The sequence below is a fragment of the Etheostoma cragini genome, chromosome 8 (genome assembly GCF_013103735.1).
Source record: "Etheostoma cragini isolate CJK2018 chromosome 8, CSU_Ecrag_1.0, whole genome shotgun sequence".
NCBI classification, from domain to species: domain Eukaryota; kingdom Metazoa; phylum Chordata; class Actinopteri; order Perciformes; family Percidae; genus Etheostoma; species Etheostoma cragini.
This window is the reverse complement of record NC_048414.1, coordinates 11482507-11506293: the sequence shown is the minus strand read 5'-3', so window position 1 is coordinate 11506293 and position 23787 is coordinate 11482507. Positions and strand designations below refer to the sequence as shown.

At 41.2% G+C, this 23787-nt stretch overlaps 1 protein-coding gene and 3 long non-coding RNA genes across 5 annotated transcripts in view; 1 reads left to right on the top strand and 3 right to left on the bottom strand.

The window, feature by feature from the left end:
- LOC117948484 overlaps nt 1–5511 on the bottom strand; it is a 14669-nt gene extending 9158 nt beyond the window's left edge. Inside the window, exon 1 of the long non-coding RNA XR_004657456.1 lies at nt 5502–5511. This is a non-coding gene — a long non-coding RNA (uncharacterized LOC117948484). The remainder of the gene's footprint in view (nt 1–5501) is intronic.
- LOC117948481 overlaps nt 1–23787 on the top strand; it is a 25562-nt gene extending 1775 nt beyond the window's left edge. The window contains exons 1-6 of one of the 2 annotated variants that reach the window (XM_034878109.1): nt 15193–15416; nt 17566–18028; nt 18333–18408; nt 19077–19155; nt 20904–21030; nt 22169–23787. In XM_034878109.1, the coding sequence (XP_034734000.1) occupies nt 17606–18028; nt 18333–18408; nt 19077–19155; nt 20904–21030; nt 22169–22555 (1092 nt within the window). In that variant the 5' untranslated portion in view covers nt 15193–15416; nt 17566–17605 and the 3' untranslated portion in view covers nt 22556–23787. Of the gene's footprint in view, nt 1–15192; nt 15417–17565; nt 18029–18332; nt 18409–19076; nt 19156–20903; nt 21031–22168 lie in introns of those variants that run through there. The other variant, XM_034878110.1, reaches the window with a different exon arrangement.
- Nucleotides 8878–10980, bottom strand: LOC117948485. Its single transcript, XR_004657457.1, has 2 exons — nt 10676–10980; nt 8878–9525 (listed from the first exon to the last, which is right to left on the bottom strand). It is a non-coding gene; the product is annotated as an uncharacterized LOC117948485 (long non-coding RNA).
- Nucleotides 13260–14302, bottom strand: LOC117948483. Its single transcript, XR_004657455.1, has 2 exons — nt 13937–14302; nt 13260–13850 (listed from the first exon to the last, which is right to left on the bottom strand). It is a non-coding gene; the product is annotated as an uncharacterized LOC117948483 (long non-coding RNA).

Sequence of the window (23787 nt, the reverse complement as noted above, 5' to 3'; positions counted from 1 at the left end):
ACTCCTCGTTTATAGAGCTCCTTCAGTAAATTGAAAGTATTCAATCTAAATTGAAAGTGTTCAAGTCTTCACTTTAATGGAATCCAGGGCATTATGTCTGAAAAGAGATCATCTTTTTATACTGTAAGAGAAAGTCATACACCTCTTTTGTGTGTGTGTGTTTGTGTGTGACAAACACTTCATGAAATGCAACTGTTTTCTTTTTCATCTCCTCTTGCATTGTGTTGGTCCCTTCTATGTTACTATCCTCGGCCACTGTTGGTATAATTTTGCTGTACAAAGGATAGTTCATGAAAGAGCTGGTGTAATATAAATTCTTTAAGATCAAACATGGACGTCTGTCTCCACCGTGGACTGCAAAGGAGCTTGAAGTAGTTTAAGCCTGAGGTGAAACAGACTGGTAACTTTGCAATTAAATCCTATTTTATGTGAACAGTCTGCTAGACAGTTCATGTTTTAAAAGTGCTTAAGTGGAAGATTGTGTCAAAAGATTTCTGGTTGAAGCAGATGAAACATTTTATCTCTATGATCAACTTCAGAGGACATGTTGGGATAAAAAGACAGACTTGTTTGATTGGCCCGAGGGGAGTTTCAGTTGCAACCTTGTTGGATGGGATATTACCGGTTTTCTCTTTTTCATTTTTTCGTTTTTCATTGCTGGAGTATTCAGATAAAAAAACACACAAAAAATGTATCAACATTTAGAGTAAGCTGCTCAGAATGACCTCAGTCACTGTCATATATTGTATTTCTAGATAAATATTATATCATTATATTATTGGATTATTATCACTTACGCGATAATTTATAAGCAGCATTTTGATGTTGCAGCTGATTGAGGTTGTTTTATGTTTGGCAAGTATAATCTGTAAAAATGAATTGTATTTGATAAACTCATAAATTTTGTTCATAAAACCTTAATCTGCAGAGTAACTGGATGTCAAATAAATACAGAGGCAATAAAAAATACAAATGTCTGCAGAATTTAGTGAAGTAGGAGTATAAAGAAGAATAAAATGGAAGAGCTCACGTAAAGTAGCCTATAGGTCTCTCGTACCTAGTATCTAAATTGCATGTTAGTAAACTACTTGCCTTGTTCTTCATGGGTAAAATTCCATAACTAAAAAAATGCTCAGCTTCAGATTACCTTCTGACCAAATGCACATCTTCAAGAATAAAGGATCAAACTCTAGGCCTACGCTGGCACTTGGCTGGAAACATTTGAACTAAATGAACAACAAGGTTTAAATTATGTTCTCCATAGAACTGGGTAAAGTGATTGGTGAAATGTGTTACCCTTGCTCATTGGAATAACAAATTTCATTACAAAATTACACCCGAGTGAAACTCTCTAACTTTCTAATCATTTTAATTAGCTGCCCTGCTCTCGACAAGTGGATTCATGTGGAGAGATGAGAGCCTGTGTGGCTTTTTTTGCATTTAGATGGAAGGACCAAATATGAAGGTAAATATGGCGTAATATGTGAGAGCTTGTAGACTTGGTGTAAGTACATGTAGAACACGATGTAAGTACTTGCAGAACACAAATCTAAACTTTTACGTTAAAATATGCACTTGTAAACAATTGTTAACACATGCTGAATTAAATAAAAATGAAAAAATATTCACATGTGAAGATTATTATTTACATAAACACAATGACAGCCGCAAACTTGTAAGGCAACATTTACTCATAATTCTTTTCTTCAGTCCCTTTTCCATCACAATCACAACTCAGTGATTACAACCTCTCTCACATATGTGCTCTCTCGCATCAACAAAGTTGCAAATCTGCATACCTCAACTTTTGCAACACTTCTTGGGAAGAATTTGGTGCAAAACTAATTTGTACATGTGGACTTAGGCTGTAGAGCTCTGAGGGAAAGGAGCAGGGAGAGCAGGCTCCATCCAGGAACTCAAGTAATACAAAATATGGATATATTCTGAGTACATATTCTTAGTAAATGTTGCATTACCAGTCTGCAGCTGTCATTCTGCTTATATAAATATCATTCTACACGTGTGGATATTTTTCCTGTGACTTCACATTCAGAAAACAGCTGTGTGAATAAATTTTCAACTAAACTAAAGAATTTTTGTTCTGCAACTTCTCACAGAACAGCAAAACAGAAGGGGTAGCCATTTGAGCCCTGAAACCTGAAATCAGCTATTTTCCTGACAGCCTTATAAGGTCAGCCATGGGAGGCATTTCAGTATCCAACCACTGATAATTCACCAATGGAGGGGAGAAGGAAGGGGGTTTAGAGGCTTCAGCAGAAGGGAGAAATGAAAAGTAAAAAGAGGGAGGGTTTGTGGTTCTTGGAGTATTTTGTTTGTGATTCTGTGGCTGAGTCCATGTTCAGGGCCAGACTCCGGGTGATAATTGCTTGTCGTTGGATACTGTACTATCTAACCTCCAGGAGAGCTTTAATGCCACGCAGGACTCTTTCCGAAAACTACTACCTTCAACTACTTTTAAACTCTGGAAAAACTAGGTGCATGCTTCTAAATCGATCGCTGCCCACACCTGCCTGTCTGGCCAGCATCACTATGCTAGACGGTTCAGAATTAGAATGTGTGGCAACTTATAAATACTTAGATGTCTGGGTAGTTCCTTCTTGTTTCAGACCCACATAAACCAACTCCAATCTAAAAATAGGTCTAGAATCGGTTTTCTATTCCGTAACAGGGCCTCATTTACTCTATCCACCAAACTAGCCACGGTGAAAATGACTATCGTACCGATTCTAGTTTTCAGTGATGTCATTTATAAAAATGCTCCAAACCTGCTCCTGGAACAATTTGATGTGGTGTGTCACAGTGCCATACTTTTTGTCACCCAAGCCCCATACAATACCCACCATTGCAACCTCTAAGCATTAGTCAGCTGGCCCTCATTACATATCCATCTCACTGGTACCAACTAATTTACAAGTTCTTGCTAAGGAAAGATGTGTATCTAAGATCACTGACCACCAAAGCTCTACTTACCTGCAACCTGCGCTCATGCAGATACAGTACATCTCTTTAGTCACTCCCAGAGTTTGTGTAGAAATACTTCCCCACTGAGTCTTGTTTTAAATGGCATTTCAATGCTGTGCTTGTTGCATCCATGTACGTCAACGCCTGTACGTGTGCTATCTTGTCCTCTGGGCCAGTCTGCAGATGGAGAGACTATTTTGAAGTAGAATATCTTTGAAGCCCCTCCCTTTCCAAGGATTCTTTTTTCTCCATATTTCCTGCTGGAATAACACAAGCTTTTTGCTCAAGGGCTCAGTTGTAAATTATTGAGAGAGCTGTAGACTTTCTAAATTATATATACTTTATAATCCTAGGTGTGATGATTCAAATCCAGGATGCACACAGGGTTACATTTTTATTTTTACCCTTCAATGCTGATTTCTTTACATCAACCTGAACGCTAAGATTTGTCTCCTTCTCTGCACACACATACTGATATTGTGTTAGGTGTTGAAATTAGATGAGTCACGTAGCAGAAAAGGAGATACAGTTAGGAGGGATGATGCAGAGCAGCATCCTTGCAGTGGGAAGCAGAAGGCCGGCTCATGGACCCATGGAATCCGGGAAAGCAACAGTGCGTTAAAATGCAGTTTCAAATGAGGCTGCCCCAGTTACAGCTGTGCATGTAAACTAACCAAAAGTTTGTGTCGGTCACAGTATAACATAAAAAAAAAAAAAGAACAGGAACTGCATCATAAACAGAGGTTTGACTCAATTGTTGACAGTCTCTCACCTCTCACTTTCCCATGCTGTGAAACCACATTGAGATTGTGAGCTTGACTGAATGGACACTTTGTCCTAAATTTAAATTTGAAACGCTTACTAGTCAAAGAGTGAACTGAGAAGGAAAATTCAAAAGCAGAAATTGTTTTTATTCCACATTGTGCTGGCATTGTGTGGACCCAGTTTCCGCATAGTACTATAGTGCTGTTCCTCCATCCCCCGGAAAGCACACCTGTCTGACTAAAAAGGGAGGTCTTAAGTAATCTGATCACCACACTTATGGCATCTAGAGGTAAATGCCTGTTTTCATTTTCTCATAAACTACATTCAGAGCTAGTATGTCTCTCAATTTATCATGCTCTAGATTAAAACAGACCACAGAAACAAACGTTTCATGCGAGGCAAATGCAGCCACCTACATTTACTGTTATGTTGTCATTTCAAATTAAACTGTTCCAGATTGGGTTATTGACAGACCACAGAAAGCTCCAGAAATCAACCTATTTTCTTAACAATATGTATTTATGCTCACATTTCTCTTTCTCCCTCGATACTTTTGGTTAGATCTAATCATTCCAAAATTGATTTCCCTGTGGTTCTTAGCTAACTTGTTTTGGCCCGAGGCACGTGCAAAATAGGAGGCAAGAGCACACAGAAGTGGGGCTACTGCTCCCCTGTGAGCCAGAGGATGGATCTATTTGTGGAGCTATTTCTGTTTCCGTCTGTCAAAGCATCCACAAAGGTTGCTGAGTGCAGGCCAGAGTGCATGTGAGGGAGTAACAGGAGCAATAAAGGGGAAGACAGTGAAGACACTGAGGATGCTTCTTGGCTGGGCTTCAGGCAAGGACAGAATCAATGCAGTGCAGGATGTAAAGGAGCACACTGAGCTGATATCGGACACCGTGTTCTGTTTTGCTTGTCCCCCATGTGGACTGTTAATTAGACAGGCCGTATGAGGGCCCTCTGTGTCTGCTGTCGATCACAGCCTCTAGAGGTTGCATACTCGGACCAGGCTTCCTATCCAACTGGTCACACTCTGCAGGGGATGCAGCCTCCTCTGACGTTAGCATGGATGGAGGACAGAGCAGCAGATGACATGTGCAGATAGGAGTAGGAGGCTGAATGAAGCACGCTCGTGAATCACAGCATGGGAACATGTGCACATGCTACTTCTAATGACAGGCTTTCAACTTGAGTTCATAATGTGTTTACTCTTTTGTTGTTAGCACTCAAATTGCAGAGGGAACATGGATGGAAAGGATTAGAAACACAGAGAGCAGTAATTTGTTTCTAACTTCTGTGAATGCAGCAGCATCAGGCTAATCCTTCACTTCACCGTCTCTAACACGGTCTATCAGAGGTCAGCACTGTACATGTGTGCACGCTGGTATGTTACGTGTAACGGTCAGTTACCCTCACATTTTTATTACAGATAAGGCAGAATGTAGAAACAACCATCCAAATAAAAAACATACTGTTTGACTCCATTAAAAAAGTTGTTTCTTAAGTAGAATGGGAAACTGTCCTAATCAAAACTATGTGAATGAAGCCTCTGATTACTGTCGAGAAATTGTACAATATTTCCCTCTTAAAATAGAGGAGTAGAAGTAAAAAGTAGCATTACATGAAAGTACTAAAGTAGAGCACACGTACCTCAGAAAAGTACAGTACTTAAGTGAATGTAGTTAGTTTCCACTACTGGTAATCTTTAATATACAACAAAGCAACCTAATGCATCTCATGGTGAACCCTGGGACCTCTGAATTCAATCACATGAGTTCCTGCATGACATGTGGTCAGCTCTGACATTTGAGCTGGCTATCTGTCAATGTTCTCTGTCAGGTTAGGCTTTGACCTCACATTTTACATTGTGTCATGTTACATTCTATGTAAAAGCTGAAGCCAAAGGTCAGGTCAGGTGTTGTAGGAATAGCTAGGAGGTATTTCTTGTCAATACCTTCCTGCAGACGCTCAATGGAATGGAAAGAGGTCATGTATGCTCCCTATTGCATTTCAATAATTGTTGGCCAATGACATGATGGGAAAATAATGAAACAATTGAAATAATGACTAGGCCTACATTTAAGGCACTTAGACATTCCTTGTGGTTTGACACAAATTGTAGAGATAGTTGGTGTCAACATCAGTTTTCTTCTGGGATAGTATTACTTGCTGAGTAAATTTAAGACACCAAGTTGAAAGAACATATGTGTTAATTTCTGACATGCCACTCTGACAATATTTACTCTTTGCAGTCTTCACCGGTACAAAGTAAGTAGCTTAGAACATTTACATGTGGGAGAAAGAGTACGGATGGCATGCAGCCATTAGATGAGAAGATTGATACTGTTTTCATATTTGTTTGTTAACAGGCTAAAGCCCCCCGCCGTTTAGCCTATTTGCACAAATACTTGGGGGCTCTGTCTGTCTCTTCTATCTGGCTCTGTCCAAATGTAACAAAGTCCGGCTACAAGCAGCTCTAAAGCTCACTAATAAACATGTTATTTCTAGTAGAAACCCTACAAAACCTGAATTTTAAAAACGTCAATTTGTCAGCTTAGGGACCATCATGTGCTGGACTATGACTGAGAGCAATAACTCTATTGAGTCACGCTGGTTGCCTGGCAACTGCTCCAGGCCAATAACTAGTCTAAAGCATAATTCTAAAGTAGATTTAGTTGCCTCTGGACTGAGCCAGGCTAGCTGTTTCCATTTGTTTCAAGTCTTCATGGTAAGCTAAACTAACCGGCTGCTGTCGTTATCTGTACATATTTACCATGCAGATGTAAGAATGGTATCAGTCTTTTAAATACAATATATAGCCAACCTGTAAACTGTCAGTTAAGTTCAAGTAAAATTCAATGTGATCATCATAGTAGAAGCTTTAAGAAAAATACCAATCTCATAATCTTAATACCATTACATATATTTACTCTTAAATGAAAAGAATATTTTAGCATGTTAAATATACACTGAATCAGCGCGAGTCTTCTACATGTATGTGGAGTGAGAGTTAAGTCACAGCAAGGGGATGAAATGTCAGTCAATCCATAAGTAGTTTGGGCCAGAGCTCATGTTTTCATAACACTCATGGTTTCATAATATGTTAAGCACCAGCAAGTGCACAATCACTTTACAGTGTTTCCACATCAGGTGCATGAGACAAGTTGGGTTAAACAGCATTAGTTGTTCTCCAACTAGTGATTTTGGCTGTGCTTGCATTCCTCTTTGCTCATAACTCTGTACACCTCCACTATCACATCAATCTGTAAACAAGATGCCTTTAAAATGAGATGACGTCAATTTCGGTCCAGTCGTTTGTTTTTGTAAAATGGAAGCACAAACTTTCCTTCAGAAATACACTCAAATCCAAGTGGTTGCTCTTTAAAAAAAAAGGCTGATACAAACACACAAATTCACGTTTTGCTCCACACATACATTTTCCACATACACATTGTACACAAACTCATTGACCTGCTGGCGGCCCCCACCACCCCACCCACTCTCTGTTTCTCTTAGCTAAGAAATACCAGCTCCTTGGGCTCAGCCATCTGTGACACTCTGAACCTACTGACCTTGTGGAACAGCAAACCCGCAAATTAGTCTAAAACATTTGGCTGAAACCTGTTCTCTTGAGGATCAGATGTCAGATTCAATGTGCTGAGCTATGCTTTGAAGCTATTTGTACTTTGTTCACATGTCTTTAGCGTCATACGCATGTGTCTGAGAGGTACGTTACATTGCGTAAAAACCTCAATTGATGTTGGTTTCGTATATATATATATATATATGGTTTCCGCTACCTGCTCTTCAAATGTTGGAGCATTATTTTATTTTGATTTGCATGCTGCTATTGTCCTTAGCAAAAAGTTACACACAATCACAATTGCAGTTGTTATCTCGGAGTAAGTTGAGAAGCTGTGTCTGGAAAAATAACACACAGCCTTGTTACATATTCACGTTTTGACCAAATTGTATTACCACAGAAAGGATTGACTTAAATCTGGTGTACTCCCACCAACACAGTATGAAATGGGAAGAAGTAGAGTCAAATGCATGTAATGTGAGGCTTTAGTAGGACAGAAAACATGTCATTGAAAAGTCTTGGAGCTTACAGCAAAGGAAGATTTAGTGCAGGATAAATGGTTGTAATGTTGAGTGTCCTTGACTGGCTTAGTTTGTGGCTACACATAATTTGCTGAGTGACGATTAAATTGTTTGACCAGGATCCCACTAAGCTGAGCTCCAACCAATGTTGCGTGAATTCAGACCTTCTTGGAAAGTTGATGGGCCACGTGGGAGGCTTCAGCTAAAATTAGGGTAACTGAGTTTCCTCCTGACTACGAGATTTGTGCCCAAAGTCCACAGAATACCCCTTCACCACCACCACCCTCCCCCCTGTCGCCGCTACTCTTTAGGCTGTTGGCAGATTCATTTGTGATTGACCTAGTTAAAGTCTCTGGAGCGATGGAGGTAAACACATGCAATTTGTCCTCTCCAGAAAACCTGGAATTTTCCATACCTTACACACCCAGTTCACAGACTGGGTTAGTGTCCATGAAAAGGAGGATAAGGGGAACATGTATGGCTTGTAATCTACTATGGTGAAAAATAATGCATAATATGATGAATAGTGTGTCCAAAATGTCCGGGTGTTGTGCTTACTGGCTTACTGTCATCATTTGACCCTTGATTTACTTGTTGCGAGTGTCTGTGTGGGAATGGTCTAAGCTGTGTCTGAATGAAGACATGTAGTTTAATAAAATGTCACTTATAAAGGGAGCTGTGATTCCAGTGTGCGTGTACCTCTTGTATTGCAATTTTAATGATCTTTTTTATCCATTGCCTAGCCCTACTGAAGTTTTGTGGGTGTGCACATGGCTAGTGTGGTCTCTTAAAACACCTCTTTTCTCAGGTCACCAGACTGTTATTGCCTAAATATGGAGTCACAGGCCTGGAAATGTAGTCTAAATAGAGATCACATTAACTACGATGAATCATCCAGCCCTTTCTTCTCCTTGAATGTGAGAAAAAATCCCTGTGGCACACTGCTGCTCACGTCATATTTGTTCTCTTCTTCAGCCTCATGGTGTCTTTATTTAACAATAGAAGATTCAAATTTCTCAAAAACAATTTTAAAGCTAAGCTGTATAAAATGTAACCAAATATGCCTCTAGCAAGAAATGCTGTGAATCATGCATTCCTGTATATGCAGAATTTTCAAGTGTGTATGAAGCACTGAGAGAAGAGGCTTCTATGAAGTCATCATGCTAACGATCACATGGAGGGAGGATGTGGATGTGGATGTCTGCACATGTGTTCACTTGTGGGCATGACAGGATTACAAGAGAATTAGATGATTCGGGGGGGGGGGGGGGGAGTTAGGAAAGGGAGTGTAGAATGGGAAAGGGAGGTGGCCGGAACAGGATTAGTTCTGTATATAGAGTGATAGAAGGTGTGTGTGTGTGGGTGTGTGTGTGTGTGTGTGTGTGTGTGTGTGTGTGTGTGTTTGTGTGTGTGTGTGTGTGAGACAAAGTTAGGGGACAGGGCAGTGAGAGTGTGTCACGTGTATGCCAGAATAAGCACAGAGCTGCACAGGGGCGATCTCTGGGCACAGCAGCAGGAGCAAGTCAGGAGCAGTCAAATTTGACTTGTTCATGTCACTGATCCAGGGAAGTAACATAGACAGAATAAAAAGATAGAACAAAAAAAAACTTTGGTGTTACCCTGTGCATTTGAGGTTAACAATATTCCTGATATAATGGTGTTTATCATTTAAAGCTGAGGGAGACTGTGTCACGTGTATGTCAGAACAAGCACAGTGATGCACAGGGGCGTTCTCTGGACACCGCAGCAGCATCAGCAGCGAGTCAGACCTCAGTCCCTCACGTCCTTTACGCTCCTTCCACATTCTTTCTGTAGCAACCACTCTTTGACACCTGTCCACCCCCTCGGCTTATCTAACCTAACCCCCCATGCTTTACTCTCGCTCCATGGAGGATTTAGAATGATTTCATGTCTACATACTCAGTGCGCGTGCTCTTATGTAGGATGGCTTAACTGTAAATGTATGTTATTGAAAGCCATTATACATGTGCTGCCTCATTTATGCCCATGAATGTCAGCAGGCGTTGGGGTCCAATGGGTCAGTATGGTGTACAGTCATCACTTAAAGTGCCATCTTGGTGTTCCTGTTTTAAAAGGATGTAATGGAGCAGCATCAACTCCTTTCTGTGGCCTTGTTGAATCTCAGCTGATCTTCTAAAAAAGGCTGGAAGATTGCCAGGTACTTTTTTCACTTGAAAAGGTTGGGATGACATCCAAACAGAAGAGCTATAGTTCTAATGTGGGCCTCACAATGTTATGCAAGTGTATGACTGCAGGAGCAGCATTATAATGCATTATTGGCTTCACTGGTGATTAAGAATATAATGTTCAGATGAACTTTATTATTTTGAATTACAAGCTGATTCTTCTATTTGCCCTTTTTCAAAAACCCTGCAGCTTATCCTGCAGTTCTATTACGAAAGCTGCAACGATTAATCCATTAATTGATTACTTCCGATGACCATTTTATACAGTTTTCTAATGTTTTATAGACTAAACAATTATTAAAAAAATAAGCAGCAGATGGATTGATTTTGAGAAGAAACGTTAGTTGCTGCCCAAGTTTAGAACTTGTTTATACCGCAATGCTCCTGTGTGTCTGTGTGAGTGCTTGTTATGGTTATTGCTATAAACTATATTTGTGTATTGCGTGATTTTCTGGTACTGTAATCTACTAGGTATACATTTTCCTTAAACCAAAATTTGTGACGCTGATCAAGTGAAGTAACATAGACAGAATAAAAAGATCGAACAAAAGGTACCTTAGGTTACCTATTTGAGGTTTACATTAGTCCTAATACAATGGTGTTAAACATTAATCAACATCTTGTAAAACCTTTATAAGTACACGTGTGATGCTGTCTGTCTGAGCATGCCTGTGATGAAGTTTCGGGTCAAAACTCTGCTACGAAAGCGTTTTTATCATCAGCTCCTTTCTAAGTGAGGTTGGATGGCTGCCTACTAAGAAATTATCAGCCCATATCGCATCACTTTTAGATAGGATCTCACACTAAAACTCCCACATAACGATCCCATAAAAGTGCTAGCAGAGGGAGCGTGGGTAGCTCTGCATTGGACATGGATTTGGCGTCTAGCTTGTTGTCAGCAGCTCTCCACAGGGAGCCTCAAGTAAAGTGTCTGTCTCACTTCTGCACGTAATGACTACCCAATTTTCTGCTTATGTCACGCCACGTGATCACATTACAACTTTTTTTTATTCTAAGAGATCCCCTTATGCAATCCAAACCTTAACATTAAGTTTATATTATACTGCTACTAACTCAAAAAGTTATATAATCTGAAATCAATATGAACAAATTTGTTGACGGCAGTCTTTCTTAAAAGGTCTTTTAATACTGAAAAGCTGGTTTCTGTAATATGCACACTGGCCCCAAGTTCCAGCCAAGTAAAGGAATTATTCAATGTGCAAAGGTAATGCTCATGGTGAGCTCACAGTCCTCTGCATCATGCGTAGCTCTCCTCATCTGTGCGTGGAGAGCGCTTACATAACCCAGTTAAAATATACCCCAGTCACATGTAACGTTCAGTCCTGCAGATAGATATCCTACTGTCGCTTAAGCTGTTTGGCAGCCGTTCAGACATTAGAGATTGTCGTATAAACGCACACACACACACACACACACACACGTGCACTGTGTGGAAAATAGTCAGGGAGCTTTCTCTCTGAGTTAAGCGCATGTGACTGAGTAGAGCTGGACCGGGAAGAAGCCACAAAGGGAGAGGGAGGGTAAATGACGGGATGCCGGAAGTCCAGCCCTTTAAAGTCAGTATCACTTCTCCTCTGACTACATAACCTCTAACACTAACTCTAAATGTTGTTGCCCGCGCCTTGACACACACACCCCCAACCCCCCCCATTAGACTGCTGCACCATACCCACACTACGTGCAGTCACATTTCTGGTGTGTGGGTGGGGTTAACTCGACTGAAGGAGCATTTACTGTAACAGGATGATATATCTGGAGGAGTGAGCTGCACTAGAGAGAAGTGGAAGACACGTTTTCTAACCGAGATTAACAAGAGTTACAGAGTCCTGACTCAGGGCAGCTTTGTCCAAATTACGCAAGAAACACACTTGTTTAGATTGTAAGTATCAGTCCATGATGATTTCAGCTTTTCTGTTACAGTAATGTGGAACATAATGTGGAGATCATTACAAAATAAGGGCCTTTGGAGTGTGCTGAAATCTTTGAGCTTCAGATTCCACTAGAGGTGACTCGAACAGCTGCTCCAAGGCCTTAAACTGTACAAATAAAATGATTTTAAATTATATCAAAGCTATGAATCGCTGTAATGACTGAATACCTAACATCAATTGTGTCCAGTCAGAGCATGTGTCTTTAAGGTCTGATCCACACTGTCATGGATCACATGTATTATGTTTTTGTTTGTGTGCCCTGCAGCGGCTTGACTTGTCTTTCACATAGTTATGAACATTTCAGTTGTTTCTCTCCTTCCTCTTAGCTCAAACTGAAACTATCAGTTGTGAGCAATTGTAATGGGAACAATGCTGTGGAGAAACCCACTGATTGGTGTCCTAATGTAGAGTTGTAGTGCATGGTGAACAGACTGCGCACTCACTCAGACAGACACACACGTCAGTATAGGGGCAGATTTGGTTACAGGACAGCTTACGGCCCAAAGCCTGGGTCCACCCAGCTGAGTCATATGGACAGCTCATTTCACGGGACAGCTGTTAGTAAGATAAGACATACACAAACATGATCCCTGTCAGCGGCACCCAAACACTCTCCCATATAATACACCCGTATCTACTTGCAGCATACTTGCAGGTGAGGACACATTCTCTCACTGTACAGCATGCTGGGTCAACTTAGGCTATCAGCACGTGCGCCACACTCCAGTGAATGTTTTCGGAGGCTAGCTATTGCATTAATCACGTCATCCTGTTTGAAAATGAAAAACAGATTTTGCAATACTGGAAATTGTACACACATGCATGAAACCCTCAACGGGCCACAAGGCTTCCAAACTTGCTTGGTTCACATGGTGAGGTGTGGCATCGATGTTCACCCATGCACCATCAAAGGGTGGGTTAGGACAGATGCTGAGTGTATGCCCTATAATAAAGTGGATGTTGGACTCTGATTTGGCTTGCATTTTTTATGAATGAACGCGAGAGACATCCAGTCTCTGTGGGATACAGGATCAGACAGCCTCTCTGACAAATTGAAAATCACAGTGCCAGTTTGTGTTGTGTGACTCATCCTGGATTCTAACAGGAGCATGCACAGATAAAAGAGTTTGTGAGTAGTCCCTTTGTGAGTAGATTACAAATTGCTGCTGCTGTTGTTCTTTTTGGGGATGAATAATTGCAGCACAACTGAATGGTTATTGGAAATAGGCTACATAAACGTTTTCAGAGATCACACAGAAGATTTAATAAAACATTTAGAACAATCGGCGGTTTAAACACTGAAAACCACTTTTAACAAAAGACAACTGAGAAACTGTGCTAATCTGTTAACTTAAATAAAGACACTGTTTTATCTACATTGTACAATCTGTGCAGTTTAAAATGCATTAAATATCTCTTTGATCCCAAAATAATATACTGGAGATGTCTGTTTTCTTGGGCTTTGAAGTGGATGCAGCGTACTCGACCGTGACATGGGAACCTTGAAGACAAAAAAGGGAAATTTGTTGGGAATCTTCAGGAAGCTCTCGGTCGTCACAAAGTCTGGGGTCGCCGGAGGATCTGGGCCCGGGGAGCAGAACGACAGGATGCTGTTTATTGGATGTTTAATAGATTGCAGCAGCTTACACGACAATTAAAATTCAACATGAGTGGCTCACTGTGCCAGCAGGCATGTCGCATCAATCGGCTTTATGGGTGCTCTGATGTCTGTGGTGGTGCATTCTTCGCAGCAGGATGTGATTTAAGGCACAGCAGCAACGAGTAAACCCACTGTTAGGACATTGGGCTGCTGGTGCCCTTGGCACCTTCCTGCTCCTCCCTTTGACAGCGGCATATCAAACAAAAGTAGCCACATACGCTCTCTCGTGATAATCTGGCCACAAAATGCTCTTAGAATATAATTACCATGGTGCAGGCACATTATAGAAAGCACAGAAGATAGTCCAGGACGTCCTTTTCCATTTTATATCTGACAGCTTTTGCACCAATTTGTTAAACCCGCTCTCTAAACACCTCACAACGTGTTGTTTAAATTCTGCTTGTCCCCGTTGTCAAATGAGGGCAACGATGAGAGGAGGCTGGTTGTGATTTTTGTGTGTGGGTGTCTCCTAAACGCACGTGATCACGTTTACTGCTCGTGGTTTTGTAACTCCCTGGCTCCAGGCTCAGGATCCTCGTCTGGCCTCTGAGTGCTCCTAATCACACCCTCTCCTCAGGCAGTTAAACAGAGGACCTGTGAGTCACGCCTTTACCGTCACTGGGTCCAACAACAACCAAAAAGAACAAAAGATGCAGCTTGAACAATAGCCTACTCATGTCAATTGCGTGTTTAAACACAGCCAGTTGTGCCTGTTTAATTTATTTACTTATTAGTGTTTAAAGGTTGGATTATTTTACAGATAAAGCAAATGAAATAATGACTAATGAATTTGATCATAGTTGATGGTAATGTATCACTTATTCAGTCACCTTATAAAAACCTCATGACTGTATTTAAGTGGCGAAAAGTAATTCAGCCTAAGTACTTAACTGTATTTAAGAACAAGTTTGAGATACTCATATTTGTGTATATATTTTTATATTTCCTTATGCCTACTTTGCATTGAGAAAAATTACTTTTTTCTCCCGTTTACCCCAAAGCTGTTCAGCTATCATACATAGGCTACTAAACATATTAGTTCACACATTATGATACAGTGATATGGAGTATTTATTGTGGTTCTACTTTAAATTATAACTCTATTAAATGATCTAAATGCTACCTCCACCACTAGTAAATGTATTCTAAACTCAGGAAAATGACTGTCTAGACCACACTGCTAGACAATCCCTGTTCAAATATAGTCAGCGGAAGCGTCCTTGAGCAAAAGCTCTCGTGAACAGTTGTTCTTGAAACTGCTGACTGCGCCTTTATCGGGCTTATCAGTTTACTAACATGCCACAAGACAGGCGTCATCACCCAGATGATATAAGGACGAAGAATGCCTGTAGAATTACCAAAAACTAACCCCACGTTGACATTTTGCCCAGCTGCTGAATGGAAACCGATCCGCGTGTCCACGTGTTTGTGTCATTTCCATGTCATTTGCATATGTAAACCGGCATCGCCTATCGCTGCGCAGCTGCACCGAAAGAAGAAACCCATTTGTCAGTCGGGGGCATTTGAGGAGCAAATGGGAGGGCAGGTCCCCGCTAATCCCGCCCTCCCAGACACGTTGCCTTGGGAGAAGCAACACGGGCCGATTGCTGGATGTAACGTCACTGTCTCCACACCACACAGTCTATGCTCCGCACAGCGCACGTCCAACACATCAGCTGCTCTACTCTCGACCCGGCAGTCCTGCTGGATTTAACGCTGAACAACCAGCCGCCCCATCCTGGGAAGGTACGTACCCACTCTGATCAACATCACTGATTATCTTTGTGTGTGTGGAGGTTAAACATTTAATCTAAAGAAATATATATATCCAAAGGAATTTGGCCCATAGCCCACATGCAAACATATTTTTGTTGCGATGGATAGCCTACTACAACGTGACAGATAAAGGTGTGACAATGGTTCTGTTGTTTCTGGGTTGCTACCAAATTTACCATGCCTGCTGAGGAAGTAGCCTATATTGTGTCTGTTACCCAACTGATTTGAAACCTGCATGTAGGCGGATACATCGGATCATTCATTTTAGCATTTTTTTTCTTCTCAGGGAAAGATGGCGATGTTTGATCTCTGGATGGGAATTATTCTCATATAATTAGGTTTAACAGAGTGTAAATGTGTGAAGTGGTCGCATGTCTTTTCATGTGCCCAACCTAGGCTACACAGGTAGATAGAGAGAGATGGATATCATAAAGGATATATGTTGCTGTGTTTTATCAAAGGAATATCTGTTCCATAAAAACAAACTGAAGTAGAAGCTTTTATCAGTAAGCAATTTGATTTTTTTTGTTTGTAGAACTGCAGGACAGTGTGGTGTATGTGGTGACTATTTGAACAAGTGTGGTAGGCCTATGTGCATGCTGTTTAATGACACAATTCAATATAACTAATCATATGGGTGTGTAGGCTACTGTGATATTTATTTTCTTAGAAACTGACTAGTGGTTGATCTTTCCCTGGTATCGTGTTGGTATGGAGTCTTTTTATAGAAAGGCACAACATGTGACTGAGAAGATGATTGTATTATAGGGTGTAAGATATAATAAGATATATGGGATATGCCATGCAACATCATATTCCACAAAAGTTGAATCATGGACGTTTTGCACTTGCACAGCTGAGTTTCAATTAGATAAACATGTTTTTTCTTGATCAAGGTTAAGTTAAATATATTACAATTAGATTTAATGTAGTATGCAGTACATACATTATACATTTATAGGCCTACCATCAGAACCATCTGAAATTGAAAATTAAAACAGAAGAAGTTACATAGTTTAATTAAACCTTTGGGGCTGGACATCTTGATACTGTGTAATTCAAAGCTCTCTATATTTGGATATGAAATTTTCCAAATTTTTATTACCCCCTGTTCTGGGGTTGCAACTGTGGCTTCAAAGGAGCAATATTATAACCTGCAAACGGAAACATCTGAATAGATAGTAAATCTCTGCTCCACCCTCCTCTGTAACAATAAGATCAGAAGGTGGTCGTTGGTGACAAAGACCCAGGGAGCAATTAACTCTCCTACCCTCAAATTTTACTGGAGGCGTAGGTTACATGGCAGGCGTTAACCAATCAAAACACCAAAAATAATCTCTGTGCTGAAAATCCTGTTCTCACTTCCTTTTTATATACTAATCACTGAGGAAACATGTTAGAGAGATCCAAACCCATTTAAAATGTGCAAAGAGCATTTGATCAGAGGAGTTTTTATTCACGAGGCACTCTTAAGCGCAAACAAACGTTGCCAGTCTCTCATTTTGTACCAAGTGTCACTTGTGTTGATGGGAGGTCCGCAGTCTGAGACACCGGTCGTCATGGTGGCAGACCCTTGCCCCCTTTGAATAAACAGACGGACAATGTTTATGAATGATTGTGGTGGTAGCCAATAGGCCCTGAATGGGGAATCACACTCAAGCTGGCGATTGGGGAATTTATAAAGAAAAGAAAAATAAGATTTGACCGCCTGAGGGATTCAAGAGAATCATCGTTGACACTAGAATGTTTGGTGTTTGCTTTTGATGGTGGCTAGTCCGTGTTGGCTCGCTCAGGTGTTGCATCTGCAAAACAAACAGGTCATTGTGGTCTCAACAACTGAGGTCTCACTGCCACCATCTGCACAGAGTGCTCAAGCAGACATGAATAAAGGTACAGACATGCCTTTATTCATGTCTGCTTGGTTGGAGGTGCAGGTTTTTTTTTTTCAGACTAACCTGCAGTGTTTGCCAAAGCACACTGAATATATTTAAGCTGTTATATAGCTTGAATTTGTCGCTTTTTAGCTTCAGTTTCTCATCTTCATCACTGTGCTGCCAGCTGCTTTTTGTGCTTTTTTGTATTGTCAAAATTATAGTAACCATAACTTTCTTTCTGTCAGGTCAGTGATGGTCAGTGCTAGTTAGAGCCTGCAGCTGAGGATGTCTGCTACAGATTCGGACAACTCCATCGACTGGCTGGCTAGTGACAATGAGGACAATGAGTGCGAACAAGAGTTTGACATTACCGGAAAGCCCAGCCAGACAAAGGCTCCTTCTTCCCCCAGCACCCCACCACACCTGGGCACGTCCGACAGCAGCTGCCGCCAGAGCAGCGAGGTGAAAAGGGGAGACAGTAACTGGAGCGAGGTCAGGGAGGCCTCCAGTCGGGGATTTCCCCACGGCTGCACTGAGACATGGGTCAGTGCCATTGGACTGTGTAAAACACAACAAGGAGACAAAGCAGCAAATGGCAAAAACATTCAGCAAGCACTGAAGAGACCTCACAGCTCCACTGAGGAGAAATGCAAGGAACGGCAGCTCATTTCCAATGTGTCAGAGAAAAACCAAATTTTCAGCAGAAAGGTGAGCACCTCTGACTTATGGCTGTTTCCCACAAGAGGTACTGACAGTGTCAGCAAAACTAGAGCATGCACTATCACCTAGATTGACTCCCCTCCCCTGCTGGTTTTACAGTCTCATTCATCATATTTTCCCTGTAAAGATGACAGTGTAACTATAAGCAGAACAAGTCTGGCTTTTCTGAATAACTAGAGTCATAATTCAAATTCAGTCAATCAGCAGAACAATAAGGGGAGTCCAGGAGTTATCTTAATCATGATCAGCAAGCATGATATCCCTTACAAATTAATCTATTTTTTGTTTTCAGTGCACGGAGCTACAATGCTACATTCATCCACTGTCATCTATCTTGAATGGCCTCCGTTCAGGCAGATACAGAGAAAGTAAGTTGTTCATTTAATGTCTTTTCTGTTTTTGTCTTTTTATCTTTTCAACGTGTCTGTCTGTCTCTGCTTCTGTTCTCCTTGTTTCTCAGAGAAAAACATAACAATAGACTGGATAGACAACACACCACTCTTTTTCGGAATACGTTTCCCTGAGATTTGGCGAGTGAGATGTCTGAAACATGCATTGTTGTACGGCGATCAAGTAACCACAACTATTTCCTGTGTGCACCCGTGTGTGTCTATCTTATATGATGGAGCTCGTTTTTTATAAAGCTTCTTAGCAGCTAAACTGTTTAAAAATGTCCCCTTTAAACACATTGAAATGTTATTTTTTCCCAGTTGAGAGCATTGTCACATTTCAGACCTCTTGTAAATTAGTTGTTGACAGAGGGGAGTGAGAACATACTGTACCACAGTCTCCAGTAAAGAAGCTGCTGTTTGCGAGTTGTCTGATTTATAAAGGTATCTGGAAGATAGCGTAATCTTCAGACAGGCTCTGAAAATGGCTTCATTTGGGATCTTTGTGAGACCCAACACTTTCAGGCCACAGAGTCAGGGAGTCTGTTCCCCCACACACACATTTCACATAATCCATCTGCTCCACAGACTCAGCCCTGCTGTCAACACGGTTCATGTGGCTCATGGTACAACTTATTATTTTCCAGGACTCAGCAGTTTCCAGGAGAGTGTGGCCATGGACAGGATTCAGAGGATCATGGGTGTTCTGCAGAACCCCTGCATGGGGTAAGTGTCCTCTGCGTGACCCACATACTGTTACGCATGAAACAATGAGATCATCTTATGATATTCATATATCACCTGCATGTTTTTGTAGCTACAAACACATTTTGAGACATGCTTTGCCTTTCCAAATGTGTTACTTTTTCTGACATCTCTAACATACTAGAAATGGTGCTTGCTATCTGGGTGTCAAAGTGGTCCACAACATATCTGTGACACATGGTTTACAGCAGGTTGCCCTGCAAGGAGCCGCAACCCCCACACATTCAGGATACATGTACTGCAGAGATAGCTGGGTCTTGCTGTAGCTGGACATCTTGTTAAAAATGTATAAGGCTTCACTTGATTAGCTCTCCACTGGCCAGTTGGTATAATGGAGTATGTTATCACCTCATTAACAGAGAGAGTCTTTTGTCCCTTAATACAATCATTTTAAATGTTTTTATGTTTTACATTTACATATTTGTTTAACATTATAAAATAGCAAATGACGGCCATTCTAGGGCTCTTTAGCATCTGATTTTGTATACTTAAGCACAAGGCAATATTAAAATTATTATCACAACAGCAATAAGGATATGTTCTGACATTGCTTGACAGAAAACTTTACATGCGCAAAGCACAACCTTCCATACAATCTTTTGATATGTTATGATTTTAGTTTCCTTTTTAAATACATCATTTTGACGGGGGCTGTATTATATAGCCTAATTATATTAGTCTATTAATTTTTCAGAATTTATTAATTTAGTCAAGAAATGTCAAAGTAGTGAAAAGTCTAATGTGACGTCTTAATTGCTTGCTTTGTTCCACCAACTAACAGGATTTCATTTACAAAAAAAAAAATACAAAAAAAGAGGAACCAGCATCATATGATTACGCTGGAATTATATAGATGAAATAGAAGCTCCACGTACCAGCTTTTTCTTTGATATCCTATTTCAATTTAAAGCAACTCTACTGGTACTTGTAAAGCATCAAGGTATACTTATATAAGAAGAATGTGCTGCTGAGTTTGGCACAGACTAATTGGAGAGCTCACCCACCAGCTGCTGCCCTCATATGGGAGACAAAGAGTGGGTGTGGCAGCCTCCCTGCAGACAGCCGGGACCGAGGCTGGATGGTGGACTAAGCCCCTCCCTCCTTCCCGGGTCTGCTGTGTGTTGCCAGCTGGCAGCCCTGGCAGCAACACAATGGTAGGTAGGATCAAAGTGACTTTTTTAGCAGTCACTGTTGCGATTAATCTTTCACATAAATTTAACATGCCCTGAATGGAGTATAGCAGGAAGGTCCTGATCATATGACACAGGCTAATCCCAACCCACCATCTGGTTTTGACTGGTGGGAGTAAATACTTGGGTGCTGCGCTCTGCTGCCCACCTCCAACGCAAACTGCGTCACAACGATTAGTTTACTTTCACAATGACGCTGTTGGAGAGCGTTGTGGCTTTGGTGTTTTATATTTAGAGGCAAGTGGGGCCATTATATATCAGGCCACGTGTGATTTCAGACAATCCACACACAAACACACACACACACACACACACACACACAAACACATTACAGGCTTTGCTAAGTGAGTGAAGTGTTCACCCGCTGTTCAAGATTGCCTATTTCCTGTGTGAGCTTGATGGGGAGACACGATTTCAGAGAAGATGTTGGCAAGATTATTTCTACATTACTCAGATTCATGCATGATTAAATAGTAAATATTTCTCCTGTTTCTTTCTCTCCTTCCTTCTTTTTTTCAGGGAGAAATACATTAATATCATTCTTAAAATGGAGGAAATGCTGAAGAGCTGGTTCCCTAATGTAAAACTCCGAGACCAACTCAATGTCACCCAGACAGAGGAAGCTGTTCCTTTCAAGAAACAGAAGGTAAAGTTGTACAACAGCAGAAATGCTGTCTAAGAGCTCTTTGGTTACAGAAGGCCTGCTGCCAAGAACATATTCTGATTACGCAGTAAAAGACGCAAATATCTATTATTATTTAATCACAGGTCTGGGACAAGCGAGGGGGGGATTAAAAGCTATTTTTACTGACGCTTTACCGCAGTCTCAGGTTTGCTAAAAACAATGAGACAAGAGAAAAGGTAATTTTGGAGGAGTGTTCCGAAGGGGATAAGAAAGGTCAGAATACTTTGGAACATTTCTTTGCATTTAATTGGTTAGGATTTATTTCTGTGACTAATCCTGACACACCCTCAAATTGATTTGTACATCTAGAATTTTTATTTCAAAACACAACAACGCTGTTTTGCAATTTGTAAATGGTAATACTGCTGTCTAAGGCAACACAGCAACTTTAAAACTGCTATCATATTTTTATATGACCAATGAATACAATTGCTATTTACAATGTTACAAATTGTGTGAATGACAAATAATAATCACCCCATTCTGCTTCTGCTTGTGCTCTACATGCATCTGTTTTCAGTGATAAAGCTCTGAAATACCCAGTGTACACTTCCTGCCCATCACTTAACAGCCGACAAATTAATTTAGCAAGTAGCAAGAGAACACACAGTGTAGCGTTAACCATTTCAGACCCAGATCTTCAAATGTATGCTCATGTTGCTCTGTGTCTACTGAATGCATAAATTGGCAACTATTTGCTAACAGATTAGCTGTTTTATTAGGTGATACTATATGTTGTGTTTTTTGATGTGCTCCCATTTAATCAGTTATTGCAGGTTTTAAAGCCACAATGTGAAGAATCGTCATGTGATTATAACACTTGTAACATGACATCACGTTTGTAGAAAAATAAGAAAATTCCAGTGTAAATTGGTGCAAGTTATGTGATGCTTTCACCCAATTTATCTTAGTGGTCCTTGGTTAGTTGCTACCACTTGGTCCGCCAAAATTGGACCCTTCTTATAGTGGCTTTAAAAGAGCTGAATATTATATTGTATTTTATGCAGTTTATATGTTTTTTATATGCATATTTATGCGTTTGTCCCAGATTAATAAGCTACTCATTTAAATTAAACTGCATTTCCTTCTTTCCCTACAGCTATCTCCAGTGACAAACACTGCAGTTGTGAGCCCCATCACTGTCAGAGATCCTCCAGCCGGCGTAAACACCCTGAGAGTCACCGACCTCACTCCTCCTGGAGCCTACTCCGCCAGTAACCTGAAGTGGCTTCACACGTCACCCATCTGCTCCCCCGTAGCAGAGCAGGCCCAGACTGGCTCCAGGCACTTGCCGTTCCCCAGAGACCTAACGCAGGACAACGCTGTGTCCTCCAGCACAGACAGCCACACTAAGACAGACTTGGTGCCCATGGGCCCTCCGCCGGGCAAAATCAACGCACCCTGTCTAGAGAAGCTCCTTAAGTCCACAGAAAGCATCATCACCCGCAAAGGGATTGGGGGTTTGACAGACAGCAGCTGGTCCTAGTCCACACAGACGGCTGGGCGTCCAGCTGTAAACACCGCACAGCCCAGCTTTTCCCACCCTGCCGAGAGCTAGTCAACTCGCTCAGCCCATTCCAGCCTTCAGGGCCGACGGCAGCCTTCAAAAGGGACGTCACAGATTCCACTTTCACGTGGAAGGAGTGTGGACGAACATGTTGTACTCTCTGTATGGGAATGTCCCCTTTCTAACATGACAAGTGTCCGCTTTAGTTCCCTTTTGTTGACCTATCTTTGTTTTTGTCTGCACTCTTGAATAGCGTGCGTGAGAGTGGGAAGGATAGATTTCACATTGCAAGATCACCGAAGCAAGTGATTTCACAACTGAACTGTTCCTACTGGCTTGTAGATGCAATAATACAATTTCAGTATCTGTGAAACCACCGTTATGCCTGAAAAGGAAAGCATTACAGGAGCAGTTTGTGCTGGAAGGGATTTTTCTTCTTTCTTTAGATATCCAGACATGTCAGTGGTCTACATATTGTTGTGCTGAAAATATGGGTAAAATGTAATGTTATTCCCCCCCACCACACCCTACCCCCTAACTCCACTCTTAAGTTTATTGATGTGACTGTTACTAATTTGTATACTTTATGAATAAGTCTTTTGGTACAACTGTTCTACCTCAGTGGGCACCACGTCACAGTTGGTGAGTAGGAATGTGAACGCTAAGCTTAAAGTCTGGACACCTCACCAGATCTGCAGTGAGCCAAACGGCCTCTTACAGCGAGGTCTGTACTACGAGTCGCTCCGCTTATACAAACGGGAGGATGCTCTGTCCATGGGGATGCTCTCGTGGCCTGACTGGTGTCATTGTAAAGAATGTCAACTGCAGATTTTTTTTTAAGTCTCCCAGTAGAAGGCAAACAGTGCCTGTAATGTCAAACTGTGCCTGTAAGCCGGTTTGACGAAGAGAGAGAAGCGTTAAGAATACCTGCTCTGTTGTGGGATGTACAAATCAGGAATTCTCACTCTCCCGCCATTTTCCTGTATCGAGTAAATTATTCAGATCTTGCCAACTACTTTCTGTGGTGGAGTAGAACAATTATTTTTTATTTTGCCACAGAACTGGACATATGTGTATGTTAGACCAGCAGAGAGGGACAAGGTATTACTCTGTGTAAATGTTACAGGAAGGTTGTCGATTTACCCTGAAAAGTGGCCTTTATAGTGTGAAATTTTATACTTTCAAAATAAATGTGGTAATATTTGTTTGAT